We start from the raw sequence: 26,803 nt of genomic DNA on the forward strand, positions 1-26,803 counted from the left end.
CATAGAGCCAGGTCAGAAGAACTGATGAGAAGACAGTGAGATACACATGCAGTGAGAACAGCATGTTCAAAGAACTGAAGGGAAAGAGAGGGTGACGAGCAGAACTGCAAGTAGCTGGATAGGCTGAGATAGTACGTGTGGGGGTGGGAGGAGAGGCAGGAGACAGGCTGCACAGACAGAAGGGAGCCACAAGTTCTTAATGCCTTTGTCTGAACTTTCTCCTGAAGGCAAATAATAGCCATGAATCCTCTGAGGAAGGGGCAGGACCACATCAGACTTGTGTTAACGGTGTGGGAGGTGGTTGCAGGTAGGGAAAGGAGAGCTAGACAGAGAAGAGAACTTACAAAGGTGCAGCTACAGTGATGGCAGTGGACGTGGGAAGACAGGAGGATCTGTGAGATATATAGGAGCTGGTACTGACAGCTGATCGGTTCTGTGGGGGAGGTGAGGAAAAGGAAGGAATCCAGGAAGATGTTTTTGACTCAGTGGATGGATGGTTGGGTGGGGTATACCAAATGAGATGAGAAAATCACAGTATGAGGCAACCTGAACAGGGAAAGAGGAGAAGGGTGGGACTCCATTTCTGACATTTGCTTTCAGATGCACATGGACCAGTGTTAGGTGGCAGGGAGATGTGTGGTACCAGGTAAGCAGACAGAATACAGGAAACGTTAAAAGAGAATGGGCAGAGCTGCTAAGCAGCCAGTTTGCTTCTATCTTCGTTGGCAAGAAGACGGGTCTTCAAATTAGAAATGGCAGAACAAACATAATAAAGAGAAAATTGAAGCCCCAAACAGTGAAATGAAAGAAAGAGAGTATCCAGTCAATTTAAATGATTTCAAGTCTCCTGCTCAGATGAGTTACACAACAACCCTGCTGAAAGAAATTGCAGCTGTAATCTCAGAGACACGATTGGTAATCTTCAAGAAATTGTGGAGACTATAAAACAAGAGAAGGACAACTGTTTTCCAGATTTTTAAAGTACAGAGTAAAAGACTGTAACGGGAAATATGCAGATAAGTTTCACACCGTTTATGACAAGGATTCTAGAATGACTTATTAAATAGGTGGCTCATGATTAGTTAATGCATGCAGCTAAGAAAAAGGAAGGAGGGGGTGTTGTTTGCTGAAAGAAGTTTATTTGTACTTCTATTTTGTCCAGACTGAATGTGGCTTGTCTCCTTCCCCTTCTGAAGCACAATGTGAGCTCTCGGGCCTGCAGGACAAATTCACAGCTTCTCTATCTGTGATTTGTTGCCCAGAGTACTCAGCCTGTACGTGACCCTTTATGTAAAGAGGTTGACAATTTAAATGAAGAAATTAACAGAATGAATTCTCCAAGAAATTCAGCATCAACTGTCAGTGTACCTCAGGAATTGATAAGCAGACTTAACTTCTGTACTATTAGCCTGAACATCACAAAACCTTTGCCTATTAGAATCCTACTACCTTATTTTTTGTGCTATTTCTTTCTTTACAAATACTAATTTTAAAATGAGAACAGGAAACAGTAAGGCACCTGGGAACGTTTCCCCCAAAGATGGGCACAATAAGGGGCAGAAACAGTAGAGACCTAGTAGACACCGAAGAGGTCAAGGAGAGACGGAAAGAATACATGGAAGAACTGTACGAAAAGGATATTAATGAAACAGATTACTGTGATGCTGTGGTCAGTCACCCAGAGCCAGACATTCTGGAGTGTGAAGTCAAGTGGGCCTTAGGAAGCACTGCTGTTAATAAAGCTAGTGGATATGATGGAATTCCAGTAGAACTATTCAAAACCCTAAAGGATGATGCCATCAACGTGCTGCATTCACTATGTCAGCAAATCTGGAAGACCCAGCAGTGGACACAGGACTGAGAAAGGTCAATCCTCATCCCAATTCCCAAGAAGGGTAGTACTACAGAATGTGCTAACCATTGGACAATTGCACTCATTTCCCATGCTAGTAAGGTCATGCTTAAAATCTTGCATGCCTGGCTTCAGTATTATGCAAATCAAGAACTTCCAGATGTCCAAGCTGGGTTTAGAAAAGGAAGTAGAACCAGAGATCAAATTGCCAACATTTGCTGGATCATAGAGAAAGCAAGGGAATTCCAGGAAAACATCTTCCTCTGTTTCACTAACTAGGCTAAAGCCTCTGACCGTGTGGAACATAAGAAACTGTGGAATGCTCTTAAAGAGATGGGAATACCAGAACACCTTACTTGTCTCCTGACAAACCTGTATGTGGGTCAAGAAGCAACAGTTGGAACCCTGTATGGAACAACTGATTGGTTCAAGGTTGAAAAAGGAATACAACAGGGGTGTCTGCTGCCAGGCTTGGATGAGTTACAAGCTGGAATCAAGATGGGCAGGAGAAATATCAAACACCTCAGATATGCAGATACAACTCTAATGGCAGGAAGCAAAGAGGAACTAAAGAGCCTCTTGACGAAGGTAAAGGTAGAGAGTGAAAGAGCTGGCTTAAAACTAAATATTAAAGGGGGGAGGCATTTGGCCCCATTACTTCATGCTAAATAGAAGGGGAAAAGGTGGAAGTAGTGACAGATTTCCTCTTCTTGGACTCTGAAATCACTGCAGATGGTGACTGCAGCCACGAAATCAGAAGGCAACTGCTTCATGGCAAGAAAGCTATGACAAACCTAGACAGTGTGTTGAAAAGCAGAGACATTACTCTGATGACAAAGATCTGTATAGTCAAGGCTATGGTCTTCCCAGTGACCACGTACAGTTGTGTGAACTGGACAGTCAAGAAGGCAGAGTGCCAAAGAATTAATCCCTTTGAACTGTGGTGTTGGAGAAGACTCCTGAAAGTCCCCTGGACAGCAAGGAGATCAAACCAGTCAATCTTAAGGGAAATCAACCCTGAATACTCACTGGAAGGACTGATGGTAAAGCTGAAGCTCTAGTATTTAGGTCATCTGATGTGAATGGCTGAATCATTGGAAAAATCCCTGATGCTGGGAAAGATTGAGGACAGAAGGAGAAGAGGGAGTCAGAGGGTGAGATGGCTGGATGGCAACACTGATGCAATGAACACGAGCTTGGGCAAACTTTGAGAGATGTGAGGGATAGGGAGCCTTGGCGTGCTGCAGTCCATGGGGTCACAGAGAGTCAGATACGACTGGGCGACTGAACAACAACAATACCTTATTTTTTGTGCTATTTCTTTCATTACAAATTTTAACTTTAAAATGAGAACAGGAAACCATAAGGCAACTGTGGTGGAGAACAATGTGGGGGAGGCAGTCACGGCTCACCAACACCTCCACCTCTGGAAGGTTAAGACACAGTGTAAAATATTCTTATGTTTTATATATATATTAATATGCATATTAATATTGTGTGTGTGCATATACATACACACACACACACACATTAATCTTTCAGAGACCTCTTAGAACTTAAAAAAAAAAAAAAAAAACGGGAAGCCTATTCAAGATCCAGATGGCTCTTGAACTAAATAAAGTATATCCTCTGGGGGATGTCACCAGTCTTATATTTTAAAATCACATGATCCTACAAATCAAGCAATACTGGATTCAAGTTCCCTTCTTAAGGCAAACCAAAACAAAATGAAAACAACAACCAAAAGTCCAGACATGAAGACTATTAATAAGGTCTTTTAGTACCAGGTTTCATACTCAGATATGTTTGGTTCATATATAAAGTCATCTACTAGAGTTGAAAATGAGTTTTGATTCCATATAGCCTCTTTGGACATTATCCTATAAGTCCCTAACCAGAACAAACTGAGACATGAGTTGAAGGTTAAGCCATATCCAGGGAGAGACCTGGTCCTTTCCCTCCACAAATTGCATCTAGTCATTTTGGTGCATCTCATCATCAGAAAATCCAAACAAACACCTTGTATAACTTTGTCCCTCCCTTTCTTTCCACCCCCTCCTCTCAACATTTAGAGGCAAGAACAGAGGAGGATCTTCACTGAAGTTACTGGGATCTCCAATGTACCAAAACACAATTTGCACATGTATCTTCCATTTTAAAAGTAATAAATGACAGGGAATCTTCTTACCGTATTGACCCGATCATGTAGGGCTGTGCCAGCTGAACCACAATCGCACCACTTCCTAGCTGATGACACGTATAACCAGAATCCCAGTCATAGTTCTTAGTGTCCCCATTCAGCAAGGCATTTCGGCTCCGACTGACTCCTTCAATCACACTGGCACAATCAGCGATTGTTGCAACGTTCTCCATGGGAACTGTGAATCCAAAACAAGATTCAGCATCAAGAAGCCAAATATACCCCAATAGTTTGCTACAAACAAAATTAATTAATTACTATCAATGATAAAACAAAAATTACAGCATATTGACTACCTCAAGATATGAACACATTTAAAACACATACCAAACAGTTTCTTAAAAAGTTGAACCTAAGGCTGAAACAAACCAAATCATATGCAACAATTAACACTAAAGAATTTTATTATAAAGAAACATGATACCCTATAAAATACAGAATGGATACAAACACTACAAAATATTAGTACAATGGGAAACCACACAGTGATTGAGATTAATAAACCATAGCCATATCCAAATGGATGAATCAAAAAGCAATGCTGAGTGAAAAAAAGCAAGGCACAGAAAAACACAGTGTAGGATTTCATTTACACAAAGTTTTTTAAAATGGCAAAACTAAAAATACAACTTGTTTAGGGGTACATATACAAATGTAAGATAAAAAGGAAATCCAGGGAATTATTACACAAAATTTATGCTCACTTGTATGTGAAAGAGGAATATGAAATCTTTGAGGGACCCCTACCAATGTGTCTAAACATTAATTGATTTCATTTCCAAGATGAAATCCTGGAAGGGCTTCAACTTTTGGTCTTATTCTATTCTCAAGTGAGGCAATAGGTACACGGGCACTTGTTTTATTAATATTCTCTAAACTACTCATATTTATTGTTGTTGTTGTTCAGTCGCTAAGTCATGTCCAACTCTTTGCGACGCTATGGACTGCAGCACGCCAGGCTTCCCTGTCCTTCAGTATATCCCAGAGTTTGCTCAAACTCATGCCCATTGAATTGGTGATGCCATCCAACCATCGCATCCTCTGTCATCTCCTTCTCCTTCTGCCTTCAGTCTTTCCCCAAATCAGGGTCTTTTCCAGTGAGCTGGCTATTCGCATTAGGAGGCCAAAATATTGGAGCTTCAGCTTCAGCATCAGTCCTTCCAATGAATATTCAGGGTTGATTTCCTTTAGGATTGACTGGTATGATCTCCTTGCATCACAATTTGAAAGCATCAATTTTGTGTTGCTCAGCTTGGTCCAGTTCTCGCATCCATATATAACTACTGGAAAAAACATAGCTTTGACTATACGGACCAAATGGTGACTACAGGCAGGAAATTAAAAGACTCTTACTCCTTGGAAGGAAAGTTATGGCCAACCTAGATAGCATATTGAAAAGCAGAGACATTACTTTGCCAACAAAGGTCCGTCTAGTCAAGGCTATGGTTTTTCCTGTGGTCATGTATGGATGTGAGAGTTGGACTATAAAGAAAGCTGAGTGCTGAAGAATTGATACTTTTGAACTGTGGTGTTGGAGAAGACTCTTGAGGGTCCCTTGGACTGCAAGGAGATCCAACCAGTCCATCCTAAAGGAGATCAGTCCTGGGTGTTCATTGGAAGGACTGATGTTGAAGCTGAAGCTCTAATACTTTGGCCACCTATGCGAAGAGCTGACTCATTTGAAAAGACCGTGATGCTGGGAAAGACTGAAGGCAGGAAAAGAAGGGGATGACAGAGGATGAGGTGGTTGGATGGCATCACCGACTCAATGGACATGAGTTTGGGTAAACTCCAGGAGTTGGTGATGGACAGGGAGGCCTGGCGTGCTGCAGTCCACAGGGTTGCAAAGAGTTAGACACAACTGAGCGACTGAACTGAACCGAACTGATATGGACCTCTGTGGCAAAGTGATGTCTCTGCTTTTTAATATGCTGTCTAGGTTTGTCATAGCTTTTCTTTCAAGGGAGAAGCATCTTTTACTTACATGACTGCAATCACCATCTACAGTGATTCTGGAGCCCAAGAAAATAGTCTGTCAATGTTTCCATTTTCCCCCCATCTATTTGCCATGAAGTGTTGGGACTGGATGCCATGACATTAATTTTTTGAATGCTGAATTTTAAGCCAGCTTCTTCACTCTCCTCCTTCACCCTTATCAAGAGGCTCTTTAGTTCCTCTTCACTTTCTGCTATTAGAGTGGTATCATCTGCATATCTGACGTTGTTGATATTTCTCCTGGCAATCTTGACTCTCATTTGTGATTCATTCAGCCTGGCATTTTGCATGATGTACTCTGCATATTAGTTAAATAAGCAGAATGACAGTATACAGCCTTGATGTACTTTGTTTCCAATTTTCCCAACCAGTTTGTTGTTCCATGTTCAGTTCTAACTGTTGCTTCTTGACCTGCATACAGGTTTCTCAGAAGACAGGTGAGGTGGTTTGGTATTCCCATTTTTTTAAGAATTTTCCACAGTTTATTGTGATCTACCCAGTCAAAGGCTGTAGCGTAATCAATGAAGCAGAAGTGGATGTTTCTCTGGAATTCCCTTGCTTTCTCTATGATCCAACAGATGTTGTGATCTCTGGTTCCTCTGCCTTTTCTGAACCCAGCTTGTACATCTGGAAGTTCTTGATTCAAGTAATCCTGAAGCCTAGCGTGAAGGATTTTTAGCCTAGCATTACCTTGCTAGGATGTGAAATGAGCACAGTTGTACAGTAGTTTGAACATTGTTTGTCATTGCCTTTCTTAGGGACTGGAACGAAAACCGACCTTTTCCAGTCCTATGACCACTGCTGAGTTTTTTAAAAATTTGCCGACATGTTGAATGCAGCACTTTAACAACACCATCTTTCAGGATTTTAAATAGCTCAGCTGGAATTCCATCACTTCCACTAGCTTTGTTCACAATAATGCTTTCTAAGGTCCACTTGACTTTACCCTCCAGTATGTCTGGCTCTAGGTAAGTGACCACAACATTGTGGTTATCTGGATTTTTTGCACAACTCTTCTGTGTATTCTTGCCATCTCTTCTTCATCTTTTCTGCTTTTGTCAGGTCCTTACCATTTCTGTTCTTTATCTTGCCCATCCTTGCATGAAATGTTCCCTTGATAACCTCCAATTTTCTTGAAGAGATGTCTAGCCTTTGCCATTCCATTATTTTCTTTTATTTCTTTGCATTGTTCACTGAAGAAGGACTTCTTATCTCTTCTTGTTCTCTGGCACTCTGCATTCAGTCGGGTACATCTTTCCCTTTCTCCTTTGCCTTTCACTTCTCTTCTTTCCTCAGCTATTTTGTAAAGCCTCCTCAGACAACCACTTTGGCCTTCTCATATTTCTTTTACTTGGGGATGGTTTTGGTCACTGCCTCCTGTTAGGAACCTCTGTCCATAGTTCTTTAGGTACCCTATCTACCAGATGTAATCCCTTGAATCCATTCCTCACCTCCACTGTATAATCAGCAGGGATTTGATTTAGGTCATAGCTGAATGGCCTAGTGGTTTTCCCTACTTTCTTCAATTTAAGCCTGAATTTTGCAATAAGGAGCTCCTGGTCTGAGCCACAGTCAGCTCCAGGTCTTGTTTTTGCTGACTGTATAGAGCTTCTCCATCTTCAGCTGCAAAGATTATAATCAATCTGATTTTGGTATTGAACATTTGGTGATGTCCTTGTGTAGAGCGGTCTCTTGTGTTATTGAAAAAGGGTGTTTGCTATGACCAGTGTGTTGTCTTGACAAAACTCTGTTAGCCTTTGCCCTGCTTCATTTTGTACTCTAAGGCCAAACTTGCCTGTTACATGCCAGGTATGTCTTGACTTCTTACTTTTGCATTCCAATCCCCTATGATAAAAAGAACATCTGTTTTTTGGTGTTAGTTCTAGAAAAGTCTTTTAGGGCTTCATAGACCCAGTCAACTTCAGCTTCTTCAGCATCAGTGATTGGGACACAGTCTTGGATTACTCTGATGTTGAATGGCTTACCTTGGAAATGAACCAAGATCATTCTGCTGTTTTTGAGGTTGCACCCAAGTACTTTGGACTCCTTTGCTGACTATGAGAGCTACTCCATTTCTTCTAAGGGATTCTTGCCCACAGTAGATCATCTGAATTAAATTCACCCATTCTCATCCATTTTAATTCACCGATTCCTAAGATGTCTTGGAGAAGGCAATGGCAACCCACTCCAGTGTTCTTGCCTGGAGAATCCCAGGGATGGGGGAGCCTGGTGGGCTGCCGTCTATGGGGTCGCACAGAGTCGGACACGACTGAAGCAACTTAGCAGCAGCAGCAGCAAGAATCTACATTCAATCTTGCCATCTCCTGCATGACTACATCTAATTTGATTCATGATCTAACATTCCAGGTTTCTGTGCAATATTGTTGTTTACAGCACCAGACTTTCACCACCAGACACATCCACAACTGGGCATCATTTCTGTTTTGGCCAGCCCTCTTCCTGGAGCTATTTCTCTGCTTTTGCCCAGTAGCATATTGGACACATTCCGACTTAGGGGGTTCATCTACCAGTGTCGTATCTTTTTGTTTTTTCATGCTGTTTATGGGATTCTTGAGGCAAGAATACTGAAGTGTTTGCCATTCCCTTCTCCAATGGACCACATTTTTGTTACAACTCTCCACCATGACCCATCCGTGTTGGGTGGCCCTGCACAGCATGGCTTACAGCTTCATTGAGTTACACAAGCCCCTTCACTACGACAAGGCTATGATCCATGTGATCATTTTGGTTAGCTTTCTGTGATTGTGGTTTTTGTTCTGGAGGTTATGGGACTGTAGTTCTTACTTTGTCTATATGCCCTCTGATGGATGAGGATAAGAGGCTAATGCAAGCTTCCTGATGGGAGGGGCTGGCTGTGGGGAATACTGGGTCTGACTCTGGCTGGCAGAGACATGCTCAGTTCAGTTCAGTTCAGTCACTCAGTCACGTCCGACTCTTTGCGACCCCATGAATCGCAGCACGCCAGGCCTCCCTGTCCATCACCAACTCCTGGAGTTCACTCAGACTCACGTCCATCGAGTCAGTGATGCCATCCAGCCATCTCATCCTCTGTCGTCCCCTTCTCCTCCTGCCTCCAATCCCTCCCAGCATCAGAGACTTTTCCAGTGAGTCAACTCTTCGCATGAGGTGGTCAAAGTACTGGAGTTTCAGCTTTAGCATCATTCCTTCCAAAGAACACCCAGGGCTGATCTCCTTCAGAATGGACTGGTTGGATCTCCTTGCAGTCCAAGGGACTCTCAGGAGTCTTCTCTAACACCACAGTTCAAAAGCATCAATTCTTCGGTGCTCAGCTTTCTTCATAGTCCAACTCTCACATCCATACATGACCACAGGAAAAACCATAGCCTTGACTAGACGGACCTTTGTTGGCAAAGTAATGTCTCTGCTTTTGAATATGCTATCTAGGTTGGTCATAACTTTCCTTCCAAGGAGTAAGCGTCTTCTAATTTCATGGCTGCAGTCACCATCTGCAGTGATTTTGGAGCCCCCCAAAATAAAGTCTGACACTGTTTCCACTGTTTCCCCATCTATTTCCCATGAAGTGATGGGACCAGATGCCATGATCTTCGTTTTCTGAATGTTGAGCTTTAAGCCAACTTTTTCACTCTCCTCTTTCACTTTCATCAAGAGGCTTCTTAGTTCCTCTTCAATTTCTGCCATAAGGGTAGTGTCATCTGCATATCTGAGGTTATTGATATTTCTCCCGGCAATCTTGATTCCAGCTTGTGTTTCTTCCAGTCCAACGTTTCTCATGATGTACTCTGCATATAGGTTAAATAAGCAGGGTGACAATATACAGCCTTGACGTACTCCTTTTCCTATCTGGAACCAGTCTGTTGTTCCATGTCCAGTTCTAACTGTTGCTTCCTGACCTGCATACAGATTTCTCAAGAGGCAGGTCAGGTGGTCTGGTATTCCCATCTCTTTCAGATTTTTTCCACAGTTTATTGTGATCCACACAGTCAAAGGCTTTGGCATAGTCAATAAAGCAGAAATAGATGTTTTTCTGGAACTCTCTTGCTTTTTCCATGATCCAGCGGATATTGGCAATTTGATCTCTGGTTCCTCTGCCTTTTCTAAAACCAGCTTGAACATCAGGAAGTTCACGGTTCACATATTACTGAAGCCTGGCTGGGAGAATTTTGAGCATTATTTTACTAGAATGTGAGATGAGTGCAATTGTGTGGTAGTTTGAGCATTCTTTGGCACTGCCTTTCTTTGGGATTGGAATGAAAACTGACCTTTTCCAGTCCTGTGGCCACAGTCCAAATTTGCTGGCATATTGAGTGCAGCACCTTCACAGCATCATCTTTTAGGATTTGAAAGAGCTCAACTGGAATTCCATCACCTCCACTAGCTTTGTTCATAGTGATGCTTTCTAAGGCCCACTTGACTTCACATTCCAGGATGGCTGGCTCTAGGTCAGTGATCACACCATCATGATTATCTGGGTTGTGAAGATCTTTTTTGTACAGTTCTTCTGTGTATTCTTGCCATCTCTTCTTAATATCTTCTGCTTCTGTTAGGTCCATACCATTTCTGTCCTTCATCGAGCCCATCTTTGCATGAAATGTTCCCTTGGTATCTCTAATTTTCTTGAAGAGATCCCTAGTCTTTCCCATTCTGTTGTTTTCCTCTATTTCTTTGCATTGATCGCTGAGGAAGGCTTTCTTATCTCTTCTTGCTATTCTTTGGAACTCTGCATTCAGATGCTCTTATCTTTCCTTTGCTCCTTTGCTTTTCTCTTCTCTTCTTTTCACAGCTATTTGTAAGCCCTCCCCAGATAGCCATTTTGCTTTTTTGCATTTCTTTTCCACAGGGATGGTCTTGATCCCTATCTCCTGTACAATGTCACGAACCTCAGTCCATGGTTCATCAGGCACTCTATCTATCAGATCTAGGCCCTTAAATCTATTTCTCACTTCCACTGTATAATCATAAGGGATTTGATTTAGGTCATACCTGAATGGTCTAGTGGTTTTCCCTACTTTCTTCAATTTAAGTCTGAATTTGGTAATAAGGAGTTCATGATCTGAGCCACAGTCAGCTCCTGGTCTTGTTTTTGTTGACTGTATAGAGCTTCTCCATCTTTGGCTGCAAAGAATATAATCAATCTGATTTCAGTGTTGACCATCTGGTGATGTCCATGTGTAGAGTCTTCTCTTGTGTTGTTGGAAGAGGGTGTTTGCTATGACCAGTGCATTTTCTTGGCAAAACTCTATTAGTCTTTGCCCTGCTTCATTCCGTATTCCAAGGCCAAATTTGCCTGTTACTCCAGGTGTTTCTTGACTTCCTAGTTTTGCATTCCAGTCCCCTAAAATGAAAAGGACATCTTTTTTGGGTGTTAGTTCTAAAAGGTCTTGTAGGTCTTCATAGAACCATTCAACTTCAGCTTCTTCAACGTTACTGGTTGGGACATAGACTTGGATTAGTGCAATATTGAATGCTTTGCCTTGGAAACTAACAGAGATCATTCTGTCGTTTTTGAGATTGCATCCAAGTACTGTATTTCAGACCCTTGTTGACCATGATGGCTACTCTATTTCTTCTGAAGGATTCCCGCCCGCAGTAGTAGATATAATGGTCATCTGAGTTAAATTCATCCATTCTAGTCCATTTTAGTTCGCGGATTCCTAGAATGTCGACGTTCACTCTTGCCATCTCTTGTTTGACCACTTCCAATTTGCCTTGATTCATGGACCTGTCATTCCAGGTTCCTATGCAATATTACTCTTTACAGCATCGGACCTTGCTTCTATTACCAGTCACATCCACAACTGGGTATTGTTTTTGCTTTGGCTCCATCCCTTCATTCTTTCCTGAGTTATTTCTCCACTGATCTCCAGTAGCATATTGGGCACCTACTGACCTGGGGAGTTCCTCTTTCAGAATCCTATCATTTTGCCTTTTCATACTGTTCATGGGGTTCTCAAGGCAAGAATACTGAAGTGGTTTGCCATTCCCTTCTCCAGTGGACCACATTCAGCCATGCTCAGTAAACCTTTAATCCAACTGTCTGCTGATGAGTGGGGCTGTGCTCCCTCCTTGTTAGTTGTTTGGCCTGAGACAACCCAGTCCTGGCACTGAGGCAGGGCTAATGGTGGCCTCCAAGGGGACTTAGGCCAGCACGCACCTCCCAGGACTGTGCTGCCAGTGCCCTGTCTCCACAGCAGGCCACTGTCGACCCACACCTCCATAGGAGACTTTCAAACATTCACAGGCAGGTGTGGCTCAGTCTCCTGTGGGGTCACTGCTCCTTTCCCTGGGCCCTGGTTCACACAAGGTTTTCTCTGTGCCGTCCAAGAGTCTCTGTTTCCCCCAGTTCTGTAAAAGTCCTGTAATCAAATCCCATTGGAATCTTCAACATCAGATTCCCTGGGGATTCCCAGTCCCTTTGCCGGATCCCCAGGTTGGGAAGTCTGAAGTGGGGCCTAGAACCTGTATATGCTTATTTCACTTAAACGTAGCACATTTGTTTAAAGAAGCATTATATATATATTTTTTTCTTTCAGTATTTTAGAATTCATAAAGTAGGAAAACAATCCAGAACATGGAACCAATCCCTTTTCAGAATACACAGTTGTCTTCAGCCATGATGTGTTTCCCTTGTTTGTTTACTATCCTGAGCATTTCAACACATGTGCTCATCTCTTTGTTCAAGAACTGCTGCATTTTGAAACATCAGTTCTGTTTTGATTTCATGTCTCTATATATGCTTCAGGTCTACATCAACCTGTTCATTTATAAAAGTCTAGGGTTTCCACTAAATGATAGCTGTTCAAAAATGATGTAGATTCTGTAAACATTGGGAAGAGAACGGTGAAAGATGAAGGATCTTTTAAGTCCACTGGAACCTTTTTTGTGCATTTATTAGTGCTGGAATTTTCTTCATATATTTAATGTATTTAACCAAAATCTACAATTAACCTTAGCTACTTGCATTCAAGCTATGTAGCTTACTTTATGTCATTTTAAAGTAGATTGAAAAACAAGAGAATTGCTTATTAGATATACACTGTACTTTTTAGTATATTATACTCTATGCAAAGAGACAGGGTAAATAGTAGTACTATCATGCCAAAACATTTCTAACTGCATAATGATGGGGAGTAAATCATCTTCCATGTCCCTTCTAAGCAATGCATACACTTTCCAAAGTTGGGCACGCCTGTTCTCAAGCCCTCATCTCATACACCTTCACTGCTTGCTGTACTCTCTACAGATGAGGACAGCCATCCACAGATAAGGAAGAGAGAAAGGGAAGAAGGGAGTGAGAGAGGGACAGCCATCCACAGATAAGGAAGAGAGAAAGGGAAGAAGGGAGTGACAGAGGATGGGTTTTCTGGCCATGAATCCCTTGAGTATGAAGCTTAACTCTAAAGCAACAAGCAAAAACACTGGTGAAATAATCTGTGAGGATGGCTTCCTAGCAGAGAGGGGCTTAGAGAAAAGCCCCCATCTGACTTTGAAAGGAGAAGAAATAAAGGACTATATTTAGAGACTTAGTAAGGATACCTCCACCTCACAGAGAAAGAGAAGTATTCTGTGGTTTGGAAGAGAGAACTAAAGAAGTGCCACAAGATGCATAGTAAACTGAGCTGAGACATAAAATCACACTGTGGGTAGCTCAGGCTGCAGTAACAAGACAGCCTCCATTCTCCCAGTTGCTTAAACAGCATACATTTTCTTTTCACCCACAATATGCATTCAGTGATGATCAGCAAGGTGGCCCTCAGCATTGCATTACACAGGGAACCTAGTGACAGAAGCTTTGCACTGATTTTTTTTGTGTGCTTCTTCAATCACAGCAGCAGTGAGAAGAGAGTGAACTGGGCAGTGGTTCTTAAAACTCCTCCCCCAAAGCAATACACATCATTTTGTTGACTAAGGCAAGTCACTGAGCCTTACCTAACTTCAGAGCAGGTGGGAGAGAACTAACTTGCTATGTGCGCAGGAGAAGAAAGGGAATGTGTGGTCAACAATATTGACATCTACCATAAACAGTAAACCAGGATGCAGGAACATTCAATAGAGAGATAAATCCAGTTCACCGGTATAAAGTATATAAAATATTTCAATGTATAAATATACCAAAGGAACATTTAGACTGTTACCATTGTTTTCTTTGTGATTACAAACAAAGGTGTCTTCTTGTATACATAGGTAAGAGTTTCTTCAAGGAATACATAAGACATACACATGTATATATTTACACGCACACACAAATAGAATTGTGCTTGTGGCTCTGAGTCACTTCACTGGCAGGATGTCAGTCCTTTCTTGGTTAATGTATTGAGTTGAAATATTTAATCTTTTCCTCTACGTGATTTGTGCTTTCCCTTTCACGTTTATAAATTCTTTCCTACCCCAAATTTATAAAGATATCTTCCTATATTTTCTCCTAAAAGTTTTCAAATTTTGTTTTTCATGTTGGTTCTTTAATCTATTTAGGATTTATTTTTGGTATGCTATGAAATACGTATCTACTTTCATCTTTTATTCATAAGGTTAGCCGATTTCCCCAGCACCATTTAATGAACAGTTCGTCCTTTCCCCCACTAATTTATGTTACTTTAGTCATATATAAGGTTTTCATAATATCCGAATCTCTTCTTAAGGTCTGTACTCTGTTTCCTTAATTTGCCTAGCCTTGTGCCTTTACCATGCTGTTTTAATGACTAAAATTTTACAGTATCATAAAATCTGACAAAATGAATACTTCTTATTCCCCTTCTTATTTCCTTCAAAATTAACCTCAGTTACTCTTGGTTCCTTCAGGAAAATTTTTCACTTTGTTTAAGTTTTCAAACATAGCAGCATAAAACTTTTCACAGTATGTCCAAGTATTTTATTTGTTCCTTTTCTTTCTTATTTGATCAGTTCTATACATGTTATTAGTGTTTTCAAGAAATCAGTTTTTTATTTTGTTGACTCTTTATTTCATACTTCACTAAATCAGTTCTTTTTATTATTTCCTCCTTCAGTTCCTTTGGATTTATTCTATTTTTTCCAAATATTTGAAGCAAATGTTTAACTAATTAATTTTTTTCTTTTTTTCTGATGAATGCATTTAAAGCTAATATTTTACCTCTAAATCCTGCTTTATCTTTAAATTTTGATATAGTGTTTTGAACAGTATTAGTCAGGTATGGTGTAGAATGTCCCTCCATTTGGGTGTTTTCTGATACAAAGTGTTTTAAAAGCTGATTGCATCTATGTATTTTCTAATTTCCATTAGGAGTTTTCTTTGATTTATAAATTATTCATAAGAAGGTTTTTTTTAACTTTTCAAATTAATTACATTGCAATATGGATAAAAAAAGTATATTCTGTATGATACAGAGTCATTGGAGAATTTGATGAAATGTGCTTTTTTGTGGTCCAGTACATGATTCTTATTAATATTTCACATGTGCCTGAAGAGAATGTGCTCCAAATTCTCTAATTTGGGAGATGTATGGTTCTATATAGATCTACTATATCAAACTTATTGTGCTGTTCACATCACTTATATGCTTACTAATTAATGGGAGAGGTTTATTTAAATTTTCCACTATGACTATCGATCTGTCAATTTCTCCTTGTAATTCTGTCCATCTTTGCTTTCTATATTTTGAGGCCACGTCACTTCACATATATCATTTTAGAATTATATCCAGTTGGTAGACTGAACCTTTCATCATGGTGCACTGTCATCTTTATTTCGAGTAATGCCTCTGCCCTAAAATCCACATTGTCTGATGTCAAATAAATACAGCACCTTCATTTTGGCTACTATATCCTTAGCATCACTATTCTCTCTTTCTGATCTCTTGTGAATAACATATAATTAGATTTTTGAAAAATTCAGTGTCCTTTGTCTTTTAACTGGCAGATTTATACGACTTATATTAATTGCTATTACCAAGGTGTATACTAATTCACTTTTACTTCTACTTAACAAGACTTTTCCTTTGCTGCTTCCCCAACCTCTCTGTCCACTCTGTTCCTATTTTCTAATGGATTGAAATTCCTTTATTCTATTTCTATGTGGTTTTTTTAAGACACTAAGTGACATATATATTCAAGGGCTTAGACCTGGTAGACACATTGCCTGAAGAACTATGGACAGAGCTTCCTAACACTGTACAGGAGGCAGTGACCAAAACCATCCCCAAGAAAACGAAATGGGAGAAGGCAAAGTGGTTGTCTGAAGAGGCTTTACAAACAGCTGAGAAAAGAAGAGAAGCGAAAAGCAAGGGACGAAAAGGGAAAGATATATCCAACTAAATGTGGAATTCCAGAGAACAACAAGGAGAGATAAGGCCTTCTTCAATAAACAATGCAAAACAAGAGAATGGGAAAGAGAAGAGATCTCTTCAAGAAAACTGGAAATATCAAGGGAACATTTCATACAAGGATGGGCACGATAAAGGAAAGAAACGGTAAGGACCTAACAGAAGCAGAAAAGATTAAGAAGACGTGGCAAAAATACACAGAACAACTATACACAAAAGATCTTAATGACCCAGGTAACCACAATGGTGCTGTCACTCACATAGAGCCAGACACCCTGGAGTGTGAAGTCAAGTGGGTCTCAGAAAGCATTACTACAAACAAAGCTAGTGGAAGGGATGCAATTCCAGCTGAGCTATTTAAAAATCCTATAAGATGGTGCTGTTCAAGTGCTGCATTCTGTCTCTGTTCTTTTACTAAATTTTAGATATGCATGCCAGACTTAAAAATAACTAAAACTAAAAATCACATGTTCCCTTCTCCTGAACAATATAAAAGATATTAACACATTTTCATACAAATCATCTGCCTCTTAGCTTGTTATTCTTACCTAACATTTCACTTCTACCTTGTTTTATACTCTCAAAATCAGTCATTATGATCTTATATAGTCAAAACTTACTTATTCACATTCATCAATTTATTCAATCCTAACCCTCCTTTCTTCCTGGCTCAACTTCCTTCTAAAACACATCCATCAGCAAAGTCTTTGTTTGAAAGTATATTTTGCCACCACTCTTGAGAAATAGTTTAGTTGGATATAGAACCCTAAGTAAAAAGTTGTTTTTCCTCAGTACTTTGAAGATACTTTTGCACAGTCTTCCACTTCTACTGTTATGTCTGTTACAGTCTGCTATCCCTCTAACAGCTGTGATTTTTTTTCTCTACAGGTAATTTTAAGGTTTTCTTTTTGATCTTGGTGTTTTGCAATTTATGTTATGCATGCATACATGCTCTGTCGCTTCAGTTGTATCTGACTCTTTTCGACCCCATGGATTGTATCCTGCCAGACTTCTCTGTCCATGGGATTATCCTAGCAAGAATACTAGAGTGGGTTGCCATTTCCTCCTCCAGGGGGTAGTCCCAATCCAGGGATTGAACCCATGTCTCCTGAGGTTCCTGCAGGATTCTTTACCTCTCAGTCACCTGAGAAGCCCCACATTGTACCTATATGTAGACTAAATTTATCCTGCTCAGGACTGAATATAAGCATTTATGGCTTTATTAAGTCTGGAACATTTTTAACCATTGTTTCTGTGAGTACGGATTCTCCTTCATTTTCCATTTTTCCCTTTTCTAGAATTCCCATTAGACCTCTGTTGGGACTTCCCATTCTATTCTGTTTCTTAACCTTCCTTTCATTTTTTCCCTCTTGTTTTTGAAGCATTCTGGGAAATTTATTAAAATTACTATTTGTGTTCACTACATTTCTCCAGGTATGTTCCATCTACTATTCAACCTGTGCACTGACAGGTAAAATTTTACTATCAAACAAAAACTACCCAGTATTGAAAATAAGTGAACTGTAGCCCTACATATCAGAAAGGGTCAATCTTACAAAGAAAGTTGGTTAAGAAAAGCAAGTCAGAAAAACACAAAGGGTATTTATTCTACTTCTGTTGTTTAGTGATAGATATCTAGTGAATCTCACCTATGTGGTAAGATTAGAAAGGAGAGCTAGAGAGTAGTAAACACAAATTCAGATGGATGGTGACCTCTGGATAGGAAGACAGCAGGGATGCAAGTGGGGAGGAACACACAAAGGACTTTGAAAGTTTGCCACTGCTGGGACTTCCCTTGTGGCCCAGTAAGCATGGGTTCGACTCCTGCTTGGGGAGCTAAGATCTCATAAGCCTATCGGCCAAAAAACCAAAATATAAAACAGAGCAGTATTATAATGAATTCAATACTGACTTTAAAAATGGTCCACATTAAAAAAAAAAAAAAAAAAAGATTTGGTAATGTTCTATTTCTCAAGCTGGTGAGCATGCAAGTGTTCTTGCTCTCCAAACTTTACAGATATATTCTTTATGTTCTTTCTCAAACATGAAATACTGGTGTTTTTCTTTAATTTCATATATTTTAACACTTTTTATGAAAACCAGAAAAATGGAAAGCAATTCAGGGGGCTTGAAAGGGTAAACCTTTCAGAATGCTTTAGAACACTGATGTGCTCTATAGTATCTACTAGGTCTTAATAGCTGTCCTTGTTGATTCTCCCCGAGTCTGTCAATTTCCTCCTAAGCTATCTTACTGCTTCACAGTTTTATCCCTAGATGATCTGATTTTAACCAGTAGTCAATTAGTACAGCAGCATCAGAGATAATCATAAAATCATTAATGACATGGTTCTAGCTCTTTGGGAAACAAAACTGGGAAAAGCACTCAGAACTCCTTTTCTAAAGACATATTTATAAATATTTACTAAAGAAGATTCTTTCAGTCTTCAATATTTCTCTAAACAAAACTGCCCTAGTAATACCACCCCCTTTGACCCTCTGGAATCTTAAGGTTGTCTAATATATGCTACATTAAAGAACTTTGCCTTCTTAACAAAATATCTTACATCTGTGTGCTGGAGAAGAGTATTCTATGGTTTCCACTTTGATATATATATTTTTTAAATGTTAAACTCAGTTTACTTATTTTTGACCATAGCAGTACATGTGGGATTTTGGTCCCCTGACCAAGAAAGAATTAAATCTGCACCCCTCGCATTGGAAGCTCAGAGTCTTAACTACTGGACCACCAGGGATGTCCCTCTACTTTGATCTTGACATAATTATTCATTAATACTTCCAGTCAAAGTCTGAGTCTACAAAGGGTGCCCAACACAGAGTATGTAACATATAATACATTGAGATGAACTGTATTATGAAATCTATCCCAACTCCCATATTTACTTTCAAGAAAGTGCTTTTGCGAGAACTCTACTAGCAACTTGATGAGCAACTATATTTACTTCGCAAGGTAGAAAATCTGAAGATCACCACTTTTCTTAATTCTTATTCCTATTTTTTAAATAATCAGTCAAATTAACAATATAATGACAAAATGATGCCAACAGGTGGAAAGAAGAGAGAGTAGGGACTTGGGCACAAAGCCCATGGATAACGACTTTCTGTAAATAACCAGGATGAGACCACAGTTTCAGTGCTATGTCCATTCTTAATATCCAAATCAGTACTTCAATCTGATCTAACAGATTCAGCATCTGAGTCTAACAAGGGCAGTAACTTTTCTTTCTTTTCACTTCTGTATTCCCAACTGACAAAAAAGAGGGCCTAGCATATAGTAGGTATTAAATAAATATCTGCTGAATGAATGAATCAGAGCTGGAAAAGGATGCCTATGTAGGTTATGGCACTTAACCTTGCTTAACATAGCTCCTTACCAAAAGCTAGAAAATCTAAAAGTTCCTGAATAAAGCAGAAAAAATGCTTTCTCAGGGAAAGTTTTCTTAGAAAAGTAAAGTATGATCAATCTCTGGGTCTTGACCTAACATTAAAAAGAAAACAAATATGCCCACTGCAGAGGAGCTGCTTTATTAGCACTATATATACCTCAGCTCTTTCAACTTCTCTTCCCCTGAAAGTATAACCCACATATAGAAAGTTTGGTCACTCATGGTAGACTAAATTATTTTCTGATAGGAAACGGTTTGGGGGAAAACAGGGGGAAGAGGAAAAATGTATATAATAACATGACTTTTAAAGATTACAGAAGCTCTTCTATGCCTGATGGTACTGCTGTCTGCTCTAGTCACACTACAGGAGTTCCTACAGAAGAGATATCCCAAATGTCACTGCTGGGTTTACTAATATGGGCCACTTCTTTCATTTCAGCAGGAAATAATTTGGTTATTTATTCTTCTTCCCAGAAACACAAACCTCAGCCTGCCTAGTTGGACTGCCTAATAATCACTCAATGATCTGAATAAGGTCCATGATCTATTTTCCTGGGAAAAATTAAAGAGTGATTCTAATTGACTGCACACAGAAGGTGCCATACTGTTTTCCCTCCCATAGGGGCCAGGCCACTCCCCATCTGAGTGTTCATTACCATCTTTCACATGCGTCTGATAAATTTATTAAAAACACCATCTGGATGGGATTCAGCTTTGTGCTGTATTTCCAGTCTTCCAGTTTCCTCCCTTGTCCCACTGGAATTTCTGCCCCAATTTGTGTCACTTTGTTTACAAAACCATACTGCCAAAATCCAGCGTCTCGCCTGTCTCTTGCCGGTTTTCCTTTGCTATCCTTCAGCTGTGTACCTCTTACAGTAGCCTGTGCTAGGAGCAAAGGCAAAAGGGAAGTGCCTAGGCAGAAATTACTTTTCCCCCTCTGTGCACACAGCAATTCTGTTCAGACAAATTTAATTTGCTGCTTCTGAATGCAAAAATTGCATGTTAACAAAGTGTATACATCCTGCAAGTGTCTGAATATTGGGATGACTCAGGCTTGGGGAAAAACTGATCTGAAAACAATTTTACTGTTCTCTGTTGTTACGCAGCACCAGGGGTGGCCAACCGCCGGCCTGTAAATTTAATTCAGGAGTAATAAATTTTTTAAAAGGCAGTATTACTTCACTAGGACATGACCTGAGGGCCACCTGTACCAGCAATATTTAAAGATAAGACTGACATGTTATTTAACTATCTCCAGGGATCACCTTTGAGAGATAGGGGGAAAAAAAACCCACTTGAAGCAGATTTTTAAAGTGAAATGGCACTTACAGAGGATTGTCAGCTTCAAAAATAGTGCTTGTGTTGAGCTTCATTCAATGTTTCCCTGGCTATTTTCATTATAAATTGTTTTCTAACAGCACAGCGGTTCATGCAGCCATCAAGGGCTTAATGGTCTTAGGCTAGGTTCTTCTCTGCTGCTAAGACTTTCAGAGATACAAAGTATTTCCTTCAAAAAGCAACTAGGACTATCAACTTAAGGTTACATCTAGAGAGTCCCCACTACAGATGTACAGTTTTATTTTTTTACAGGGACTCCCCCAACAGGGGGCCTATCTCCAAGCCTACATAGGAACTGTTGCTGACCAAGCAAGCTTTCAAGCAAACTGCAATCCAACCTTCTTTTTTTTTTTTTCCCCAACCTTCTGTCAACTTACTTTAAAGGAAAAAATATTCACAGCTGTTATGTCTGAACAGCTGTAAAAGAACAATAGCTAATTAGAGCACAAGCCCATCTTTCTTAGAAACTATCAAAAAGCTACCAAAATGTATTCACCACTGGTACTAAGTTACATTCATTCCTGGTTTTATCTATCAAGGTGAAAAAAAAATCACTTTTCTTAGTGCAGTTGACTATGGAAAACAGTATGGAGGTTTCTCAAAAAACTAAAAACAAAGCTGTCATATGATCCAGCAGTCCCATTCCTGGGCATATATCTGGACAAAAATATAATTTAAAAAGATACATGCACCCTATGTTCACAGCAGCACCATTCACAACAGCCAAGAATGGAAACAACCTAAACATCCACCAACAGATGAACAGATAAAGATGTGGCACCATACACACAATGGAATACTACTTCATTATAAAAAGAAAGGAAATAATGCCATATATGCAGCAACACGGATGGAACAAGAGATTATCATACTAAGTAAAGTAAGTCAGAACGAGAAAGACAAATACCATATGATATCACTTATACGTAGAATCCAACAGAAACAGAGTCATAGACACAGAGAATAGACTTGTGGCTGCCAGGTGGGCGGGAGGGTGGGAGATGGAGGGAGTAGGCGTTTGCATTAGCATATGTATGCTATTATATATAGATGGATAAACAACAAGGTCCTACTGAATATATAGCACAGGGAAATATATTCAGTATCTTGTGATAACCATAATGGAAAAGAATATTTTAAAAGTGTGTGTGTGTGTGTGTGTGTGTGTGTGTGTGTGTGTATGTATGTATAACTAAATCATTTTGCTATACAGCAGAAATTCAGTTCAGTCGCTCAGTTGTGTCTGACTCTTTGCAACCCCATGAACTGCAGCATGCCAGGCCTCCCTGTCTATCACTAACTCCTGGAGTCTACCCAAACCCATGTCCAGTGAGTCAGTGATGCCATCCAACCATCTTATCCTCTGTTGTACCCTTCTCCTCCTGCCCTCAATCTTTCCCAGCATCACGGTCTTTTCAAATGAGTCAGCTCTTTGCATAGGTGGCCAAAATACTGCAGTTTCAGCTTCAACATCAGTCCTTCCAATGAACACCCAGGACTGATCTCCTTTAGGATGGACTGGTTGGATCTCCTTGCAGTCCAAGGGACTCTCAAGAGTCTTCTCCAATACTACAGTTCAAAAGCATCAATTCTTCGGCACTCAACTTTCTTTATAGTCCAACTCTCACATCCATACACGACTACTGGAAAAATCATAGCCTCAACTAGACGGATCTTTGTTGGCAAAGTAATGTCTCTGCTTTTTAATATGCTATCTAGGTTGGTCATAGCTTGCCTTCCAAGGAGTAAGCGTCTTTTAATTTCATGGCTGCAATCACCATCTGCAGTGATTTTGGAGCCCCAAAAAATAAAGTCTGACACTGTTTCCACTGTTTCCCTGACTATTTGCCATGAAGTGATGGGACTGGATGCCATGATCTTCGTTTTCTGAATGTTGAGCTTTAAGCCAACTTTTGCACTCTCCTCTTTCACTTTCATCAAGAGGCTTTTTAGTTCCTCTTCATTTTCTGCCATAAGAGTGGTGTTATCTGCATATCTGAAGTTATTGATATTTCTCCCAGCAATCTTGATTCCAGCTTATGCTTCTTCCAGCCCAGCGTTTCTCATGATGTACTCAGCATATAAGTTAAATAAGCAGGGTGACAATATACAGCTGTGACGTACTCCTTTTCCTATTTGGAACCTGTCTGTTGTTTCATGCCCAGTTCTAACTGTTGCTTCCTGACCTGCATACAGATTTCTCAAGAGGCAGGTCAGGTGGTCTGGTATTACCGTTTCTTTCATAATTTTCCAGTTTATTGTGATCCACATAGTCAAAGGCTTTGACATAGTTAATAAAGCAGAAATAGATGTTTTCCTAGAACTCTCTTGCTTTTTCAATGATCCAGTAGATGTTGGCAATTTGATCTCTGGTTCCTCTGCCTTTTCTAAAACCAGCTTGAAGTAAATCAATTATATTTTAATCAAAAAATCATTTTTCAATCACATAGTATATTGTATCACATTGCTGAAGAAAAGCCTTTAAACTTTTCTTTTCCCAAATTATCTCCACGTTCCCAGCTCTGTGGGAAGGTTGCTTCCTAACACAGTTCCAAAGGATTCAGTCACGTCTACAGGGGGAGAGCATGGGAAGAAAACAGACCATGCCTTTTGAATGCTGGAGACCCCATTACTCACAACCTCTTTTCTTTTTTTCTTTGTTCATTTTTGTCTGTTTCAGTTAGTATAATCTCAGTGTTCTCATCATTCCTGTTACAGTTCCAATTGTGACATCACCAAAAGTTGCCCAAATAACACCGTATCTTGAGATTATAAAGACTCTGACAATCATGCTGGGTCCTATTTAGCCAGTGATAGGAAAAGGTTAACACTCTTCCAAACCTTAAGGCTCTCCTTCCTCCCCAAATATGCAAATTTTCTAACTTTAGAAAGCTATAGCTCTGAACATTTCTGAGAACATGGCAGTTTTCCAGAAAACGGAGGTGAGAAATCAGAGGTGGCTGTTCCCAGGGGCAAAGGTGAGATGCAGTGGGCTAGTGGTTCCCAAGTGTGCAGGCTCACCAGGACCAGTGACTTCTTACACTGAAGCCTTTGAGGGAAAGCATGTTCCGGATCTAACTGCTTAAGAGGTTTACCCTCTTATGTGTAGTTTTCAAACTCCAGCATTCATGCTGGAGGTTTTAGCTGTGAAAATCTTCAATTCAAAAAGACCTTAAAGGATCAAGCATCGCATGAAGCAGGGCACTCAAAGCTGGTGCTCTGTGACAACTCAGAGCGATAGGGTGGGGAGGGAAGTAGGAGGAGGGGTTCAGGATGGGGGAACACATGTGTACCCGTGGCTGATTCATGTTGATGCATGGCAAAAGCCACCACAGTATCGTAAAGTAATTATCCTCCAATTAAAATAAATTATTTAATTAAAAAAAAAGAATCAAGCATTGGATGTTTAATAGAGGTAACCACTGCAGTATATCAGAGAGGGATTCATTCTGTAGGCAACGCCTTTAAATTTAGGACAAAGGAATTTCCAGATGCCAGAAAAAATAGATTTCAAACATCAAACTCTGTGTTTGAACTAATAGGCAATATCTCAATGGGGTGATTTTTTCCTTTTCTCTGGAAATAATCTGTCAGAGAAATAAGATTCTACATCTGTCCCCTACATCAGGACAAGTTATTCATGCTGACATGGGGAAAAATACCTAACATGCAAAGAGTCATTGGAATTGGTCTTGCAAGTTTTGGAAACTCTTTCTCAAAACAATTTAAAAGTTATAATGTGAAGGGCATCTTTTTCTATGACTAGTATCATAAGAGTTTTACATGGATTTATTTTTTCTTATGTCCTGAAAGATGTTGAAATTAACAGTTATTTTTGTTCCACACTACTGGCTGAGGTTTTATCATGCCACAACAGTTTTGTGACTCAAGATCAGAGATGTCACCACAGTTTGGGAGGAATATTTCTCATTCATGTTAAGCACAGAAAATAGGATGTGCAAATTTTTTTTTTAAGGTCCTCAAAAGAAGTTGTGATTTGCAAGAAAATGTTTGTTTTTTTCAACTATCATTTTAACAAAGTAGTAGTTAACGTCTTTCTATTCTAAGCTGGAGGATGTATCTGGTTCAAACTTTAAGTCAGAATGATTCTAAAATAATGGATAACTAGTCTTAACATCTTGAATGATGGTCTTTTAAAATGTATCAATAACTATTAAAATTTGCATTTTTACTAACAATAGTTATCAGCGGTGAGGCATTTAAACATTATGGGGAACTCTGTACATTTTACAGAAAATGTCCCAATCAGATCTGTGGCAAGTACAATTCCACATTGGCAGAAACTTCCCGCCACAGATTTTGAAGGCAGAGAGAAAAATGTGGGAGACCATACCAAATTCTCATGTTTTAGTTCCCATAAACCATTCTGAATTGAGCTGTGTGAGAAGAAAGAATCTCTGAGAATCTCAAGGGAGCGAGACTGGAATTTAGAAGAGACATATGGGTAAAGGTGAATCTTAACTTGTGAATACTGAGCTTTCAGAACTGAGACTGTAATCAAACCCTACAGGATGCCTGAGGGAGACTTGCTCCCTGGGCTCCCCTACTCTTAGCCCGAGGGGCCAGCACAGGGCTGAGCAATCCCCTGGGTCAGACTGAGGCTGTGCTTCCCAACAGGTGAACCGGGGGTCCCTGGGGAAATCTGTCTACCTTGCTTCAAAGACTGACAATCAAAGTCTTGCCAGTGACCTGGAATGACTTTACCCATACTCCTAAATAAAGCAGTTATGAGGAAGAAAAAAAAAAAAAACCTCAGGAAAAAGGACAATTTATACTACCTCAGGAGACCAAAGTTAATCTAGATTGAAGAATCATGCGGTGTTTTCCAGGAAGCTCACAGTGTCTGATGAAAATACACTAAGAAAGAAAGAAAGAAAGTGAAGTTGCTCAGTCATGTCCGACTCTTTGTGACCCCATGGACTGTAGCCTACCGGGCTTCTCTGTCCATGGGATTTTCCAGACAAGGACACTGGAGTGGGTTGCCATTTCCTTCTCCAGGGGATCTTCCCAACCCAGGGATCGAACCCAAGTCTCTTGCATTGTAGGCAGATGCTTTTACCGTCTGAGCCACCAGGGAAGATAACATTAAAAGGGAAAATACACTAAAAGAAAGCTTAAAAAGCACCTCCTGCTATTACTCTCAATTAATTATTCTTTTAATGGTTTACACTTGGTGCTTCAAAAATGAAAAATGGGTATGAGCATTTTTAAATGGAATTTTATTATGAATATTCTGGGACCTGGTAGTTAGGAAGTATCTTGTTTCTGAATTCTAGCTCTCTTTGCATCATGCCTACATACTTTAATTCTGAGAGGGCAAATGTGTGCTACCCTGCCTGCCTTCAGCTTGAACCTCCAGTGGAAAGCAGGTACCTGAAGTGCTCACCTCAGTTCTGTAAACCGTCTCCCAGGCAATCTCAAGGAGGCTGTTTAACCACCCTGTAATTTGATTTCTTTACCCATAGAGAAAAGAATCCTATCTTCTCTCTGCCTTCTTATGAATAGTGAAAAAATATATTAGATCATATTCATAAAAGCATCTCAAGATTTTCAAAGAATCACAATATCCAGGCTTGGTACTTCACTAGTCATGAAGAGTCAGGCTCTTCCCAAAATGGTACAGGTAGGTGGGACAAGCATTTCAGAAATCTGGGTATTTCACAGAAGGGAGACTTTCATTCTCATGAGCTACCTT

At 40.0% G+C, this 26,803-nt stretch overlaps 1 protein-coding gene across 16 annotated transcripts in view; it reads right to left on the reverse strand.

Moving 5' to 3' along the window:
* Window positions 1–26,803, reverse strand: part of BTBD9 (BTB domain containing 9) — a 415,967-nt gene that overhangs the window by 103,677 nt on the left and 285,487 nt on the right. For all 16 annotated transcript variants that reach the window (XM_086371529.1, XM_086371528.1, XM_086371526.1 and 13 more), the window contains one exon: window positions 4,041–4,230. In XM_086371529.1, the coding sequence (XP_086227655.1) occupies window positions 4,041–4,230 (190 nt within the window). The remainder of the gene's footprint in view (window positions 1–4,040; window positions 4,231–26,803) is intronic.

Source organism: Bos grunniens, chromosome 23 (assembly GCF_055505025.1).
Source record: "Bos grunniens cultivar Pamir isolate PY7600 chromosome 23, Bosgru_T2T1.0, whole genome shotgun sequence".
Classification (NCBI taxonomy): Eukaryota; Metazoa; Chordata; class Mammalia; order Artiodactyla; family Bovidae; genus Bos; species Bos grunniens.